At 35.1% G+C, this 18,712-nt stretch overlaps 1 protein-coding gene across 1 annotated transcript in view; it reads right to left on the minus strand.

The window, feature by feature from the left end:
- Nucleotides 1-923: 923 nt before the first annotated feature.
- The window catches only part of CRISPLD1 (cysteine rich secretory protein LCCL domain containing 1), a 42,662-nt gene continuing 24,873 nt past the window's right edge, over nucleotides 924-18,712 (minus strand). Inside the window, exons 6-14 of the mRNA XM_009272636.2 lie at nucleotides 17,451-17,630; nucleotides 17,298-17,358; nucleotides 17,106-17,172; nucleotides 16,130-16,260; nucleotides 12,828-12,871; nucleotides 12,661-12,733; nucleotides 10,231-10,306; nucleotides 3,417-3,547; nucleotides 924-1,514 (exon numbers count right to left, since the gene is read on the minus strand). Coding sequence (XP_009270911.1) covers nucleotides 1,463-1,514; nucleotides 3,417-3,547; nucleotides 10,231-10,306; nucleotides 12,661-12,733; nucleotides 12,828-12,871; nucleotides 16,130-16,260; nucleotides 17,106-17,172; nucleotides 17,298-17,358; nucleotides 17,451-17,630 — 815 coding nt within the window. The 3' untranslated portion in view covers nucleotides 924-1,462. The remainder of the gene's footprint in view (nucleotides 1,515-3,416; nucleotides 3,548-10,230; nucleotides 10,307-12,660; nucleotides 12,734-12,827; nucleotides 12,872-16,129; nucleotides 16,261-17,105; nucleotides 17,173-17,297; nucleotides 17,359-17,450; nucleotides 17,631-18,712) is intronic.

The raw sequence follows: 18,712 nt of genomic DNA on the forward strand, positions 1-18,712 counted from the left end.
AGCAAAACAGAAGGCAGAATATAGTATTCTGAAATATGAAGAATATGAATAAGTTTACAAGTTTGAAGGAAATAAATTCAACAACAGAAACAAAAAATACCAAAAATAAAGTTTAACAGCTTTTCAGTCTTAAAGCACCAATACACTTTTCATAGAAAGAAACATAGTACCACCACTACATGTTCTTCATATACCATAATATGGTAAAATTAATGCACAAGGCTATTCACCATAAATGAATTTTTAAAAATGGTGAAGCAACAAATGACATAGTCGTCACTGGGCTCCGTACCACTATACTTCCTGGCCTGCAGGAGTATTTGCCAGGTCATGAGGAGCAAGGTTAGCCTTTGTTACCATTTTCTTTAAGATTTTCTTGAACATTTACCCTCATATTAATGTATAGTATACGGATACCATGCACAGCTTAAGGCCTCAAGCTTGCGAATTTTTATGTATGTGTACAATTCTACATTTTTGCTGAAACCCAATTCAGGTAAATTGAAGGAGTCACATGGCAAAAATAAAGCATGTATGTGTGCAGAGCTGCATTGCAGAACTGATGGCTTATTCCTTAATTTCAGGTAACTCCACTTCTCAATATGAAAATTTTCTCAGATCGTTCAAGTTATGTATGTCTATCTCTCACTCACCCATCCCAAGATAGCTGCACATCTGTGAAGGACTGGGCCATAATGAATTGGTTATTCGAACTAAAGAGCTTAGCAGCATCCAATAAACATTTTATTTATTAACATATTTAAGAAAAAATAAACATGAATGGCCCAGTCTCTTAAAAATATTTCTTTAGAGGAAAACATGCTAATGTGACCCAGGACTTCCCTATATTTTACACTTTCCATTTTACTCCAAAATAGGTATTTGTACTTATGATTAGTGTGAAACTGAAAACAGTCTAGCTCTTCATTTATGCTTGCATGGCTAATGCTACTGTAAATCATCAAAAAGTTATATATTTTTTTATTTTACTTTAAGGCATGATTTATTATATTGAATTATTGGGATGGCTTCTTTTATGTACATTGGAAATAAAAACTCAGGCCTCCCTATGGTATAGTTTTAAGGTTACTGTTAGTGGCATATATAAAGCACCATACAATAATATATTCAGATGAAGAAAACAAAGAACATTTATGAGCTTTGAATTAACTGTATAGGAGTAACTGCTAAGAAAATATAGCAATATTTAACACAGGATTCAAAATATTGATATATATCATTATAGATTTTCAAATGAATTTTTCTCCCATGTTTACTTTTACAGATTTTGTTCATTAAGATATATATGTAATTTAAACTTTTTGGTGGAAAGCAGTATACATCTTCTGTACAATAATGTTACAGCTTTATACAGATTTTAGGAATTATAAGAAATGGCCTTTATTATTCTCTTCCAAGTGCTCTGGTTTCACTTGCTTGTTTTACATCTTACTTGCTAGACTCAAACAACAGCAAATAGTCTGAATGCCTTGCTTCCTGGAGGATTCTGTAAACTGAAACATAAAAACATTCCTGATGTTATTTTTAAGACTGCAACACTCCAATGACAACTTTTTTGAATTGTTAAATACAATTCTAGGATCCTGCAACTCTTCCTGTGACTACTCATAACTTTAACTAAGATTTTTTTTTAAAGCTGTTACAAATAAAAATTACATAAATTTCAGATTAATGTTTCTTCCAAGCAGCTTATTAGGAACAAATCATAACATAAAAAAATTCAAGTAATCCTTTGCGATGAGGGATTCTGGTTTAAAGAATAAATCTCTATTGAAGCAAAATACTAAAAAAAATTTTTAGGAAAAAGAGAAAGCATGCATCTTATGCTCACTAGTCTAATAACCATATTCGGATAGAACTTGCAGACCTAGGAGATCACTTGTTTATTAGTTGCTTATATGCCGAAGAACAGATTTCTAAAGATAATTAATATTTTACAAAAACAAAGGAAATGCCTTCTGAATGGATAAATACCTGGCTTCAAAAGAAATGAAACAAAAATACCCAACTGCAAATGAAATTTTGTTAGAATAAATATTTTTGTCTTATAAACTGAACTAGCATGTCATATTTAATGGTCCCATTGTTTTCTCTTTTGCAAACCCTTTCTGAGGCATATCTGGGAAGGAAAGGGAAATGGAGGTGAAAGTAAGGAAGGGCACAATGAAACAGGTTGCCTGCAACGGCGTTACAATCCATCTCCTGCTTCACAGAAAACTTGCATGGGACTGTTCTCCAAACCACTGACCTTCCAAACTTTACCAAGACAGTAAAGTACAAATAATGATTAAATTTGCAACACTTTTCCCGGCTACATCTCTATTCAATGAGGGGATTTAGATGGAGAATAGAAGTGTCAGTGAGGAAGCACTCTTTCTGAGAGAACTGGATGGTCATGTGGAAAGGCCAAAGAATATGTAAATGAAGTCATCCACTAAGCAAAGGAAATCTGTATTTTACAAGTTTCCAGGTTTGTTGAAAGGTTTGAGGGAAGGAGGCAAGACATCCCCCCACCCCCAATTAAAAATAAGAAAAAAATACTCTATCTTTTCCTACTTCAAAGTTCTCTACAGAAATTTTTGGAGTTTTTTTCCCCCACAAATTTCTTGGAAAGCCTATAGTTTTAGAGGTAACAATCTTTCATAGCTTTACAGGACTAAAAAAGTGGTACAAGATTTTTTTTTTAAGGTAATTTCTCTTTCTTCCTTTAGAACCTGAAGAACTCCTTCTGGGATTAAATTTAATCTGCAACATGCAGCCATGCATTGTCATCACAGAACGCACAAATACACTGAATACAACTAAATGAACTTTCACAGCATCTCCATGTCTTTCAGAGAAACAGTTAAAAAAAGTCAAACCATTAAAAAAAAAAGAAATTAAAAATATGTTTTACTGATTGTGAATTTTAATGTTTGTGTATATTATTTATGATCCAGGCTCACGGGTTCAATACCATGTAAATCAGTAATGAACATTTCATCATGAACCAATGAACTTGCATCAGCTACTAGTACCCGTCTGTTGCAGATCCTCTAACTTGGACAGAATAAATCACTAATGTTAATTTTAAAAAAAATCCCAAAGAAAGCAAAGGCAATTTTCTTATCAAATATTGTGTTAGGTGCAACAGAATCAGCAAAGTAAACAAGAGGGTTATTTTATTTCATAAGCAGCTTTTTAGAGTAATGATTTATGAGCTTAGAGGAGGCAGGCAGCTCTGGTACCACAGCTTCTCCAAAGTCACCACAGCTGTTACACAAGCTCTGTAAATCACCCATGTTGGCCTATTTGTTTGGTTTCTAGCACTGCCCCAGGTACAGACACAATGCAAGACTTTGTAAATCTTATCGAGGTGAAGGGTAAAGTGTAATCTTTGAAACTGGGCTCTGTACCTTTCTGAATATATCCCATTTTGAAAGGAAGCAACGTACACCTTTCTTTTGTCTACTGGCATAACATCAACATAACCGCCCTGGTTGCGGACTACACCAGCATGTACTGCTGCCCGGCAGATACTGGATATCTAAGAAAGAATGAGGAGAAGATTAGTTTTCAGTCATCCTTTTATTTCAACAACATCCTTCTATTGTTTAGAACAAAACTAATAAAGACATTTAAACCAAGTTCTAGGAAACATAAAATAATTATATTTATTGCATGACTAAGTTTATTAATCTTACAGTGTTTAAATCAGTTTCATAGGAATTAGGCCAATTTATAGGAGTACAGACACTGCCTCTTCAAAGATCTCCTGCAGCATGATCCCAAAATCAGTTATTTCAGGCTATTTCAGTTCAAGGATCAGGATACATGTTTGAATTCTTGAGCCTTTCAAAATGAAAGGCTCTATCAGTCTTCACTTCAACAGCAGAGAGGTAGTAAAACTTAAACCTTAGTCCCGTTAATTATTATAGATCACGAGATTCAGTTTAATTTCCAGCCAGAGCCAATCAGGGGAACCGTAGAACAGCAAAGGCACGCTGCAGTCATATGTTTCTAGGATGTCCTATCCCAAAGGTGAGGGATAGACTGCAATAATTCCATCTCTAGGTGCAAAAAGTCAAACAGCAGTGAAATGATCCATATTCGAAGGGAACACCACAATTTCCTATCCAGATACAGGCAAATATTAAAAGCTAATTAGATTAAAGGTATAATCTGAGCATCAAACAGAAGACAGAGGTCTAAAATCACCCCTTAGCTATGACAGTTGATTAATGGCAGACTAATGGCTTTAGCTCCTTAACTCTGAGTGAGGAAATAGAGTCAGGAGGTATTGCTTCAAAAGAAGAATTTTTAAATCAGGGTCTAATTCCACAAACTTTACGCAGGCAAAATTCTCTGCGAAGTTAACAGCAGTTTCATCTGAGTGAAACCTACATTCTCTGGCCATTAATTCCTCTCATGAACCTATGTAGCATAAATAATATCCACAGAAGGATTGCTCAGTGACAATCTTGATAATGTTCATTTAAATAATTGATTTACACTTGCAGTCCTCTACTACTCTTTCAGCATTTTAAAAATTAATTGCCAGAAGAATGAAACTTCCTTGATACTGCAGAATGTAGGTCCCAATCTTCAATACACAGCATAGCAAAGTGTAGCTCCAGCTACAGTGAATCTCTACTTGAAGCCAAGTTGTTTTGTGGAAAAAGTGTTCACTGCAATAGGTCTCTCTGCAACCAACCTTAAAAACTTAGCCAATACAAATATCAATAGCTGGTTACACAGACCACTATTTAAACAAGAAATGCATTTCTTTCAGTTATAATTGGCATAATTTATATCTGTTACCATAGCCGTTTTGTAATCTCAATGCTATATAAAATCAGGAATTTAAAAGAGCAATGATTTTCCTACTCTCATTCCAAGCACAGAACTTTCCAGTTTCACTGTTACATAGTTTGTCTTTTAATGTTACAATATTTCTAGGAGCAAAGATTTGAAATTGTTTATGCAAAGAATCTTTTGCAAAGACGCTTTAGAGTTTTTCTCTTCACACTGCTGGCTGCAGTTTTTGAAAATGCCAGAAGGGATGCCATTTATGCTCCTCTTTACCTTTTTCTCCTCCTCCCAGGGCTACAAGACTTCTGTTATAACCTGAACACCAGTAGTCGCCTTATTTTTAGGATTATAGCATCCTTTATGTACTCATACTATGACAGTCACTTAAGATCAGATTGATCATGTGCAATTTCAAATATACAGGGAGGAAAATGGCCTCTGCAATACAGGATTACAATCTAAGAAACAAAAGATGAGATTTACAAGCAATTAACTACAGTGAAGAACTAAAACACTATTAATTACTAGTACTATAATATAGTAGCAACGTTGTTTTCAGTTCATATTGGAGACATAAAAAAAGCTAGAGGTACAATTTGGGAAAAGAAAGATCAATGTTTGTCACCTCTGTAATAGTAACCAAAAGGCTACACTTTGTGTATGTCATTATATAGGTAGATACCTTCATCATTACATTTGAGGGTAGCTAAGCTCCTGGCTGTTCCAATGTTGTTTGGAAGTTTCTAGTCAAGTGAAAAAGAAAGGAAAAGTCAAGGGATGGAGATTTTGACAGAAGCAGCTGACTACTTGTTGGAAACTATTTCCAGTAATGGATGGGGTCATTGTTAGGGTTGGTACCACAATTAGTTACTGGATCAATGAAGTACGGCTAGGCTAATGCACAACATTTTAAAGCTAAAGGCCAGACACTTATATGGGATATCTGAAAAAGGAGAGGTCAGAAGAATGGGGCTGATGAAGCCAACTCAGAGGCTATTTTCAGATGAAAAATGAACTGCTATTCTGATGCTGCTTTCCAGATGAGATTGGAGAACAAATGTGCATACTTTTTGAATATATGAACAATTAAATGAGTATAAATTTATAATTATGAATTAGCTCATAAGAATACAGATGAATAAATGCATATAGTTTTATCAATATATACAGAATGTAATTTTTTTTTAGAAAGTATTATCTGCTTTCAGCTTTCAAGAACTTCTCATTGGCTTGGCAATCTTCATCTAAATGGAATCAGATTCCAGTACTGATGCCATAATATTTCCTATACTTAATAATATTATGTCATCCTGATCACACTTCCTTGAACTGTTAAGGTGAACCTCCTGTTAATTTAAGCAGAACATAATTTCACACTTTGGTCTATCACAAATTTCAGCATATTATTGGTATTTTACATTAGTAGCCTTATGCCACTTTCTGGAAGTCTTCATCACAGATCTGGGTTTGTTTCTTTAATTGTGATGAACTCACTCCAAAGGATATATAAAGCAGTATTTTTAAGTTAACATAAACATTTAATACAGCATTATATGACCCTGCTTTATTGCTGTGCTGTGAACCCTCTGAAATTTGTTAGTATTTAACAGGTCATAGAATCTCAATACCAAGCCGCTTAATTATTTTCCTTCTTCAGCTACTCAGCAAAATACCAAATATCTACCACAGCATAGCAGTAATCTGCAAAGGCATTTTAACCACAGGCGTCTCTCCCTCACCATCACAGGACTACAGAACTATTTGATAGTTTTTTTACGTTATATTATTTATGTTTCACCACAGCAGAGAATTATGAATACTTTTGCACAAGTATTAGGGAAACATTTCCTATATGGTTAATGAAACAAAAATTAATACAGCCAAAGTCCTCAGATGGTATGAAATTATACAACTCCATCAATTTTTTTAGATAAAAGACCTTTGTTGATCTCTAGGCCCCAAAAGGAGGCTCAATTTTTTTGTAGAATTGCTCAATCAACACCCATAATGTAGAGTCACTACTGGTAAAAGATTGTCTTGGGGAAAATGTTGCCTACTGTGAAAAGAACAGGATAAATATAAAGCTTAATCTCTTTAGAAATTCTTATAAGGCAACTGCAATGTGGTTAAGAACTTCTACCATATACACGTCTAAGGTGTGTCCATTAAAATAAAATTTTACCAAAAAAATCTGCAAGTGAAAGAATTTTCAGCTGAACTATTGTAGCTTCTCCTTCTCTCTATGAAAATGTTTGTTATTTTGGTACCTTGATAATCCAGGGACTAACAGCAACAGCAAAGGACAATCTCTGTACAGGCAGGTGCTGCAAGATCATCTCCAACAGAGTTCAGACAATCACATCGGGCCTGACATGATTCAGTTCTTGGGAAGGTTTTTATTTTATTTCACAAGTGAGGTTATATTGAAAAGTGCTTTAAAAATACAGATATTGTTAAAATGCTTGTCAACATGACACGATTCTGAAATTCCAGAACTAAGATTCAAAAAGTTTTAGACAAAATGGATTAACCAAAGTTGAAAGGTGGAACCAACTCTTCAGCACAAGAGAGGAGGAAACTTTCTTTTTTTCCTGGTCTCCCAAAAAGACAAAGCATTGCCATGTGGAAACTCTTAGCAGTGGGTCAGCAGAGACACCAAGCACAAAGGTGGCAATGTGTTCCGGCCATATGCAGAATGAGTAATTTGTACTTCTGTCTGCTGAAAACAACAAATACTACAGTTCTTACTCATACCATAATAGCTCTATTCAGAAAAGAAACTAATTGTACCATAAACGCAGAATAAGAGATACTTTTGTTTTAAAGAGCTTGCAATCTACCTCAAGACAAGTGAAACAAAGGGAAATCAACTAAATAAATAGAAGGTATAGAGCACAGGGGGATGGGTATTACATGAAAACTCCCCACACACATAAGTTTATAGATGCTGGCTATATGAACCATGGCTGTGATTTATCTGCCACAGACAAAGAGACAATAGCTAGCAGACTGGAAGAATGGAGGATGAAATAATGGGGGGTTTTGTTTCAGTCGAGTTAGGGACAGTCATTGCAATGTCAAAGGAAAAAAAGAATGGGAGAAAAAAAAGGGTAAAAATTCTGTGGGACACTACTGATAAACCAGAGAACAACCCTTCTCAGGAACAGGGAAGAAAAGAAGTCGCCGTAAAATATGAAATGAGTTTAAGAATGAATGTCTGATCAGACCAAAGCCAGAAAAGGAAAAGTTTAACTAGATTCTCATGAATACTACAAAAATGGTCTTTTAAACATATCTTTTTGCATTAGTGACTTCTATTAATGTTATTTGCTTTTTCTCTTAATAACTTTGCAAAATCTTCTTCATTTACTGAATGCAAGTGGCCTAAGCACTAATGTAAATAAATAGTCATGTGCATATATGCATACATCCACATACATATATATGCATTTTTGAAACAAAAGAATTCCCAGGAATGTCACAAAAAACCATCTGTTTTGTGGAATCAACCAAGTAGATCATGGACTGCAATTTCAAATACATTTGCTATGACAAGTGGGCAAATGAATTCTCTATATCTATGAACAAATCTGTCTGTGAATACATGAAAAACTGCAAAGAGGACACACTTATTAAATAGATTATTCTCTATAAATACTTTGCCTGAAACTAGTTCAGTAATAAATTATAATGCAAAAAATACCAAATCATATTATTTAGTGAAAATTTCAATTAAAAGTATCTTGACTTTAAAATAATTTAAATGTTAGCAACAAAAGAACATTGTAGAAAATTGCATAATGCTGATACCATCGATGGGAACATCTATACAAATATAGGTAAGACACATCTGTCTATATCTGCGCTAGGTGCCCTAGGACACTTCTGTAGGAAATGGAGAGGAATAAACATCTCTATTAGGCAATTCATCTCATACTGAGGTAGACACTCCAAAAAGGTCAAATGAATTCTGTTCTACAGATGCCTATTTATCTCCTTTACCACTATACTGTATGTACTACAAACTACTATAAACATAACCTAGAAGAGCACCTTCAGTGTAGATATCTTCCCTGACAGCATCTGAAGTTGATAAGAAGACTCCCATCCCTGGTTTCTTACCTGTATTTATGTCCATTTTTTCCTAAAAGCAGTATGGCTGCACACATTTCTATACAATGGAGATGAATAATGAGATAGTACATCTAAAATAATTTTAAAGCATAACTCTATAATACTAATTAAAGTAATCTGGGACTTCTCCAACCAAAGTAAATACATATTCTGAGATGTTCTGCTGTGTAAGTTAAATAGAAACAGGCCTTCTTTCTCCTACAACAAAGTCTTTTCTAACTCACTGGGAAACTTTGGCTGTAACCTTTGATTGCAACCACAGGACTGAAAGAAAATCGTCTTCCACAAAATGGACTTTCACTGAATCTATTTTCACTGCCCCTCTTATACACATTAAGGACCCAGTTCCACATGCACAAATCAATTTACTTCCTGAATTGGAAGTACTTCTCACATATGTAACGCTAGTCAAGGACAAGAGTGTTTTCAGGACAAGTTACTCAGGTAATCTAATGGACATTCATCAGTTTCAAAATAACAGTGAATAAATATTTGCATATTATTTTCACACATTTCAAAGTGCTGGCAAGTAGTGAAAATCATCATCTGACCCAGCTGGTTGCCATACTATTCCTTACACAGCTAAAAGACAGTTAAAACACACAGTTTACTGGCAAAAATGTGAACTGCTTTCTCTGCCACTACATCCTGGCTTCTCCATAGAGAGATGACAAAGGAGAGGCATAAAAAAGAATTTTCTTTTCATTATTTCCACCCACTTCAGAACTAAACATGATGCAGAAAAGACAGGAAAAAAAAGTTGACTAGGAAACAGAATGACAAAAAAAGAAACAATATCAGTATGTTAAAATAATACCACAATGTGGATACTTTACACAAATATATGAAAATCCTGCTGCAAATATTTAGCTATCTACACAGATAAGAAATACCCAAAATAATGAGACTGTGGACATTTATTTTCAGAATAATTTTTTTTGGTTAGTTTAATCTGACAGAAGTTATGGTTGCATCAGGGTCTAAAGAGCGAGGGTTTAAATGAGTATACACTGCCAATACTGAACAAATCGGTGGGAATTTTGATATGATAAAAATATATGGGTCCAGAGACTACTGAAGTCTACACTGAGTTTTCAAATAACTTTCTGTATCTTCAGCAGCTGAGTACTACTAATTTAAATGGGAGCCTCTGAAAAAGAACTGTGCAAAAAAACAGCATATGGAGGAAAACTGGATATCTATATTATATCTTATTATCTTTACATTATAGCTTTTCATAGGATTTTATATTTCATTATATAATGCAATGCAAATTATACTTACATCAGAATAAATTTGTGTTCCAATTACACGAGCGTAGTGTGGATTTGCCTGCATACAGTTGCGAGGACAATACACCCTGAAATATCAAAAATAAACCACACACAGTTAGGAAGAATGATATCAGAGTATTACTATATCATATTCAACATCAGCATTGTTGAGTATAAATCAATTTGATGATGCGTACATATGGGTCCATACTGATACTAAAAGGCTGTCAGTTTTTGAGGCTTCGACAATACGGGTGAAAGCACTGCTGATGTAAGTTGTGGTTCTTAACAAAGTGCTTGAAAACATACTTCAACTGGTCTGGTCGTCTTCCCCTTTGGATAGCAGATGGTGTTCTTGTTCGACATACGTGAGGCCAGTAGAAAAGCCAGTGAGAAGAGAGACTGTTCACTCTTACATTATTATCTGTTTCTATAGCATCCTATACAAACGGGTGAAAGCACTGCTGATGTAAGTTGTGGTTCTTAACAAAGTGCTTGAAAACATACTTCAACTGGTCTGGTCGTCTTCCCTTTGGATAAGCAGATGGTGTTCTTGTTCGACATACGTGAGGCCAGTAGAAAAGCCAGTGAGAAGAGAGACTGTTCACTCTTACATTATTATCTGTTTCTATAGCATCCTATACAAACTGTACAGTTGAATACCTTCACAGGAGAGGCATATCTGAATGAGGACCTGCTATGACGCTGATGATTTATGATTTAGCAACTTATAATGAGGGTGAGCACTTGGCATCTGTGGCTAAAATGAAAAACTTTGGAAGGTAATGAGATTCCTAGCTGATTCCAGGAGATCAGAAAGCTACTGAAACAAAGACTGTATTCAACTGCATTTTGTTAACATTTGAGAAAAACTCTCTCTGTGATTCATGCCTGCTATAGCTCCAAAACGCACAGGAAAACCATGTGGGAAGCTAACAGCAGTACAGAAGGTGTCAAGCACATTGTTTGGTAACTGCAATACGCTACAAGGAAGAAGTGCCAGTCAGCTCCATGTCTACTCTGAGCTGTTGCATTTAAAAAATGGGTCATGCCCTAATGGCTTTGGAGCCACCCTACATGGGGCAGCCCTGGGCAAGCATTCTTCTCCTCAATGCTATCCATGCTCTAATTGATATTCGGAATGTCACACCACTTCAGCATGCTACAGTCTTATCAGATGGGTAATTAAAGCAGGCTGGTGCAGCTAGGAAAGAGATTTTTGTCTGAAGAGAGCAAGATGTCAAAGAGGCCGTTTGAAGACCTGCTGATTTATGATTAGGGCATTAGAGGGAAAAATGAGGTTGTGCAATCAATGCCTTAGCTGATTATTGCTTGTAACTCCTGAGACTACATTTTCAGAATTAAGAGCATGCAGAGAATCTTGACTGAATCACTGCTGTTGTGAAGTTCCTTAAGTTGATGCATCAGAATTAATCAGTCATTTTTAACCTTATTTTTATTTTTAAATTTTCTTAAAAACAGACCCTATTTTTCTCTTAATGAAGCTAGTTTTAGTTTTTAATAATGAAGAAAAAAAGAAAAAAGATAGAAGTATAAGATTGTACCCATCCATTCCTGCATTCCACTCCTTCGCTTACTGCTCCACATCTTCCAGCTAGAAAGCCAGGAGTCATAGCCAAACACCAAACAAGTCCACAGACCCAAGTGCTACATGAAGGGATGTTTTCCTAGCAGTTCTGGCTTTGTACTTGCTTCCTGTATTGGCTGTAGGATTGCTATGAAAGTAATCCTGTGGATATCTCCAGCTTAGCTTGTGGTAAATCATGCTACAGTGTATTTACCTTTGACTCATCTATGGTTTTAAGAACTGTTACCGATTTCCTTCCTCAAGATAATGTGGCACAGGCTCCTTTCGAAGAGTTAAAATGTAGGCTTCAAAGAAATGGCACATACATTTAAAGCTGTTAACTGACCTGCAGACCACACCTTACCTTAACAACACATATTTCAATTTTTTTGCAAACATATTTGCTCACTCTATCCTCCAAAACTCCCAAACAAGTTGGTAACTTCTGTGATAAATATCTGTATCGTATCCTTTTATTGTATCTGTTTTACAGGCAAATAAACTGAAATAAAGTGTATTTTGCCCAAGGTGCATAGATTTAATAGTGGACAATGAAAAAGAAAAATGCATTTTACTTCGCACTCTTTGGTCTAACCAACAATGATTTCACTAAGATTTGCCAAAGGACCAAAGAAAGATCTTTATGGGCAAAAGAAAGTGAGATTCTCCTAATGTAAAAGCCTGTAGATCATCTTTACCTACCTTAGACCAAAGACTAAAATACCGGTAAATCGTTTCTGGCTTCACTTTTACAGCTACTGTTGTCACCTTTATCAATGACAACTATAGATAATTAGTAACTGACAGAAAATATGGCAGCACTTTGAATTAATAAGACTCAAAGAATTTTACCTTGGGCAGTGTGAGGCTGGTTTTTGAAATGGGCACAATTGTTCCACTGTTGTTTCACAGGTGATAGCTTGAACTGAAGAAAGTAAAACAGAAATGAATAAATGTGTGCTATTTAGAAAAAAACATAACTCAAAGTAGTACTGAGTTTATAAGAAATAAATGCTAACCTGTTACTTTAGAGACAGTGAAGGAGTTAGCAGACTGGTATTTTCTGAAAAAGAAATAATAGAAATAGTCAATAAATAATATCTCTCAGTGATTTCTTCTAGCTAGAATTGTTATTAGAGAATCTAGAAAAAAACTCAAGACATTGTCGCCAATCAATTTTTACTCACTGCACCCCCCCTCCCCAGTTGTGAATCTATTTATTGCAATGACACATTTAGTTGGTACTCCCAGTGAATCTGTTTGAAAACCAGGAATACATGTTAAATTCTTTCAATATTTTAATTTGCTAAGAGAATAAGTGTGCTAGGAACAAATTATGCAATTTATTTGTCCCTCAAAATGTAGCAACCAAAATCTGTGACTGAGAATTGCCCAGAAGCATCCATCTACCAGAAGAGATCATCCACTTCTCCCCAAAGGTTCATTCCTACAAACAGCTCCAACACTGAAAAGAGTTTCTCCTGGCAGCCTTTTTGAAAAATTTCATTAAATTTTACTTTTGGATCTTGTGCCTATGTTAAATTATCACCAGTATCACTATAAACCCAGTATAACGTAACAGTCTGTTTTTCTCAGTAATCTTATGGTACTCAGATGTATCTGTTTCCTGTTGTTATATAAAGTCAGGTATATACATTCTGTTCTTACATCACAATTGATAAACACTTCTATTTTACTTCTCTTTATATCCTATTTTACTCCTCTTTTACTCCTCTTTTAAGTCATTGGATATGCCTCTGATTCTAACATTTTTCATCTGTAACAAAGAAGCTGATGATGCTTTTGGCACCCATAAAGTTAGTTATTATTTTAAAAAAAAAAAAAAGAAAATCATTCTCTATTCACCTTTGGAGCAAATTACTCCTGTGTGCTCCATAGCACTGCGATTTGTATTCAGAAACTGTTTGCTTGCATTGGTTTATTTAGTTGTATGGCCCACGAATTTCACATTTGCTCATTTATTGGATTCCAATTTGCTTTCACGGAGTTAGCTCATACTTCTGTTGCCCTGGCATTGTCAAACACTTATGTGGGAATAGTTCACTGTATTCTATTGTTGATTAACTTGCTGAGATATTGTTAAAAATGGTATTCTATACTAAGAAAATGGAACAGTTGAAAAAAAATCTGTATTAGCAATCCTGATTATAAATCAAAGGAGCTGAAGATTAGGAAATTTGCTGTGTGTTGCACTGACATTCCCTTTTCTGCCTTTCTGTTTTGCAATATGCACTAGAGGTGAGATCCACCTCATTTCATCTATTCACTGAACAGATGAAACGTAGTTTATGCAAGGCTCCATCTAGAGACACTGGTGAGAGTCAGGTAGCTGCAAGGTATCCCCAGCCTTATTGATGGGCCTTTTGAAGGTTGAAACTTTGGTAAATCATCTTTATTTATCCCAAAGACTTTGATTTATAGACTGACTTATAAAGCTGATGCCTGATCACAATATTTTGTAAATTCACTCTAAAAGGTGATGTCCTAAATACTATAGGACATTAATGAAGAATTATGTCATCTGCACGCACACATAGCGGCAGGAGTTTCCTAAAATATACTTGTAGATAGGAAGGTATAGATTTGGTCCTTTAACAGTCTTTTATCTATAAGGCATCTAAATTTTTTTTACAACATCTGAATCACAAAACCAAAACCAAAATGGCCATTACTGTTCAGCAATGATACGATTATCCATGCTCACAGCAAACAAAACCAACTGTTAATACCTCGCTCTGAGTTCTGATTCTCAGAGGACAGGTGCTAAACACACTCTGTAGACTGGACACTCACACAGTTTAGTCTCAGATGGCATAGAAACACAGAGATTTCAAGTGATGGGCAATCAATTCTTTCCAGTTTGAAGATTTTCTACAGTTTAACTACTCCTAAATTTGTAAGAAAGCTGGCTCCTAATATGTTAGTATTGATACAATCAAGATTTACTTCTCTCTGTCTCAAAGCATTTAAAAAAGAGTTATTTGTCTGTATCTTCATTTTTACGGGGGGTAACTTAAACCAAAAAGTTAGATCATCGGATGACCCAAAGAAACACATTGCTATCGATGCCTTAAGTGCCACCCAGGTAGCCCAAATTACAGGCCACTGAATTTAGTCTACCTGGTCAGTGTTTCTCTCTATCCTGGATTAGGTAAATCTGTTCAAAAGAGAAATTATGAAAGGTGTCATAGCATGTGGCATTTGTTTGCACATCACAGAGTGAGAGCACAGCCCCTAACGATTACCTATCTCCTTACCCTCGGGTTCACACCTGAGCCAAATATATCACTCAGCAAAATTCTGTTTTCTTTCAGTTTGATATTACTCACACATTAACTGTTACACACATACTACTATTACACATATACTAACTATAGACAGAAATAAGGACAGCAATGTACATCTCTGCAGAACACATTAAGATGTAGTGAAGAGTAATTTGCAAATACTAATAATATCTTAGATTCAAACATACTAATATCGATGATGTCCTATCATTGGATAATTACATATGGAAACAGCCAAGTATTCTCCACTTTTATGCACTGTTTTTCTGGTTTTTCTTTTAGCATGTCAACAAGTACTTGGACCTGTTTTCACATACCAGTCTTAGGGCAAGCACCTGAACAGTGTAGTACACCTCCAAATGACACTTCCACAGTATGCGATATTATTCCATCACTGGTCAATGCAGAAATTGTGCAAAATATTGGCGCAAAATATCATACGTAACTTGCGGAACTGTGATGAAACTATCAAACATATAGGAAGAGGTGCATTTTCTTCTTGGTTCATATTGTTCATATGCACAGTACAAGAGGGTCACTTCCAAACACAAACTTGAAAGATTATAGTCTTGTTAGTTGTCATAGATTACTGTGTCCATGGGCCAACCCTGGAAATACTACTAGCTTTGTACAAAACATGTAAAACAATCTAGTTCAGTGCCAGTATGTACTAGTTTTCTACAATAAATATATACACTTACAAACGAATTAACTGAATACTCCAAATATTGAGATTATTTAACTACAAATACTAACTTACTGCCCATGTGATTTTGTAAATTATTTCACCTTCTTTCACATCATTATTGTATCACTTTTCTGTGCACCATTATACACTGGCTAAAGTTTCAGAATGGATACAATACCTGTATATCCGCATGCCTTTTTATAGCATTTTCATATTCTTTATGATAAAAACTATGAACAAAATGTTATTATTGTGATATATTTTGTATGAAATAAAAAGAAACAGGTGAAAACTTTCCATACATTTCAATTTTAAGAAAACTTACCCAATTGACTGAATGCCATTTCTGTAAGACTTGATAAAGTAATTTTTCCTTCCTTGCCTAGTGACATCAACCCAACCACCTTCATTGTCTAGGATGCCATAATGTATGGCAGCTTTACAAATACTGGATTGCTGAAAAACAGAGCAGGAAAAGCAGTTCCATGTCAGACAAAGCCACTATTTCACATTTTAATTTATTTGTGAAAAAATCAGGTTTTAATTACAATGTGTCATTAAAAACTTGGTAGGTAATCTATTGAGTTTGATGTGTTCTATGCAGGTATTATTTCAAATGAAGAAAGCACCACTTTGCCTTACTCAGAAACAAACTATACTCACAGTATACTTGTTCACAGTACCTGTTATTTCCTATACTGTTTTTCAGTTCTACAGAGTAAATTACATATTTTCAGCTAGCATTAAGTTTACACAAGTAGGCCTGCCTTACTGAAACAATTCATATGAGTACACCCACAAATTTCTGTATTTCTCCTTAAGTCACACCTTCACATATTTACACCCAAATATGTGGACACAAAAATTCTATTTCTGTGCATGTATAAGAGATATGAAGTACATTTGGACAGTACATGCAGAATAGCAGATGCAAACTTAGAACGTCTGATTACACAAGTAGGCCTGCCTTACTGAAACAATTCATATGAGTACACCCACAAATTTCTGTATTTCTCCTTAAGTCACACCTTCACATATTTACACCCAAATATGTGGACACAAAAATTCTATTTCTGTGCATGTATAAGAGATATGAAGTACATTTGGACAGTACATGCAGAATAGCAGATGCAAACTTAGAACGTCTGATGCTATCTTAAACATTTGGTGTAGGCTTTTATTTTTGGTGAATATTGATTTCTTAAAAATCCATTCTTAATATGATTTTAACTAGTATTCCAACAGAAAAGACATTTCATTAAACAATCTACTGGTACAAAATCTCATTTTAAAATGTTTACCATTTCATAATGTACACTTCCAATAACTTTGGCTTTGCTATCCAAACAGCCAGCAGGACATTCATACCTAATAAAATAAAATACAACTTGGTCTTAAATCCTGGGATTACAAAAAGGGAGAATATTCCAGCTCACATACAAATATAGCCTTTTATAATAATCTCAGAATGACAAATGTAAAATTTACCATACCTATTGCAAGTTGTTCCTTTGCACTGATCTCTTAGCCTTACTTCACATGAAACGATCTGAGCTAAAAGAAGCAAAAAGCAATTTCACTGCAATGAATTTGATACTCTATAATTCAAATTTGTTGACCACTTGAAAATCAGGTAAATTCCTTACACATTTGCTGTGTGCTTATTACTTCATTTTTCTCACTGTCATCATTGCCTGTGGAGCCTGAAGGTGAATGACTTCTTGGCCGGTTTTGCGCCGCTGCGTCCTGGGCTTTGGATCGCTGCCGTTCAATCTCATTGGTTTCCTCTTCTGGTTCGTGGGGAGAATAAGGCCTTTCTGAATCCTCTGTTTCAGAAAACAAGGGAAAAAAAATCTCTCAGACAAAAAAATTCAGCGTTTGTGGAATGTAAATCCCTTACCATGTTTTGGTAACATGGCTTTGTTCTCACAAAATGGCGGATGAATACAAGCAAGAAAGGAAGGAAAATTTTCCACTGCTTCATAAGATGAAGACCTCAAGCTTAATAATACATCTCAAGTATCTTTCTGATTCTGAGAAAAGGTAGAATTTTTCTAGCACAGGCAGCACAACTGAGGTATGAAAGTGCTCTTAACACTCCTGGTTTAGCATCTTCTTTATGCCATCAGAAAACCAATAGAACAAAGGTGATATTTCTCTTGTACATTGGAAGAGTTTTAGCAAGTTCATAGATAACTTGTAATTAAAGAAGACAATTTCATAAAAACGTACACCTGAAACGAGGCCCTTCTATTCATACATAATGAAAATAATTTTGAAATACTCATCACTGAATCTACATTTCTTACTTAAGCAAGAACTCATAAGGAAGGTATTTGGGCACACTGGTGCAGCTTTTATGGTCCATGTGAATAGATGAATAACTTTCACAAGTTACTAACAAATATTGCTAAATTACTTGTACACAGAGTAAAACGAAAAGAAATAGCAGCTTCATAATATGCTGTTTAAATACTATAAAATATGAATAGCATTATGAAAATTGTAAGAAGTTAATAATCATCCTAGCTGACATTTTGTTTAATTACTGATGTCTTCTAGTCTTGTTCTTGATTTTTCTTATAGCAATGCACATGGCTATGTCACTGAGATAACATGTTTCCCTATAAACAAATAACTGCATAGACTTCCACTATAATTACAGAAAGGCATTAAAATAGCACACAGCGACAGTCTACAACTCTGTGTACTAAAAGCCCTCAATCAGCACTTAAATCAGCGGGAGTTCAGTACACTCCACTGCCTCTGGTGAGGCTCGGCCTCACGTATCATAAGTACATGACCTCATTCATCATAGTAAAGTAGGCCCCTACTAGGTCTTTGGGCACATGCATAACATATTCTATTCCACTATGTTGAAGCATAATGAGGAAAGAAAGCAAAAGGA

Source organism: Aptenodytes forsteri, unplaced genomic scaffold (genome assembly GCF_000699145.1).
Source record: "Aptenodytes forsteri isolate BGI_AS27 unplaced genomic scaffold, ASM69914v1 Scaffold62, whole genome shotgun sequence".
NCBI lineage: Eukaryota > Metazoa > Chordata > Aves > Sphenisciformes > Spheniscidae > Aptenodytes > Aptenodytes forsteri.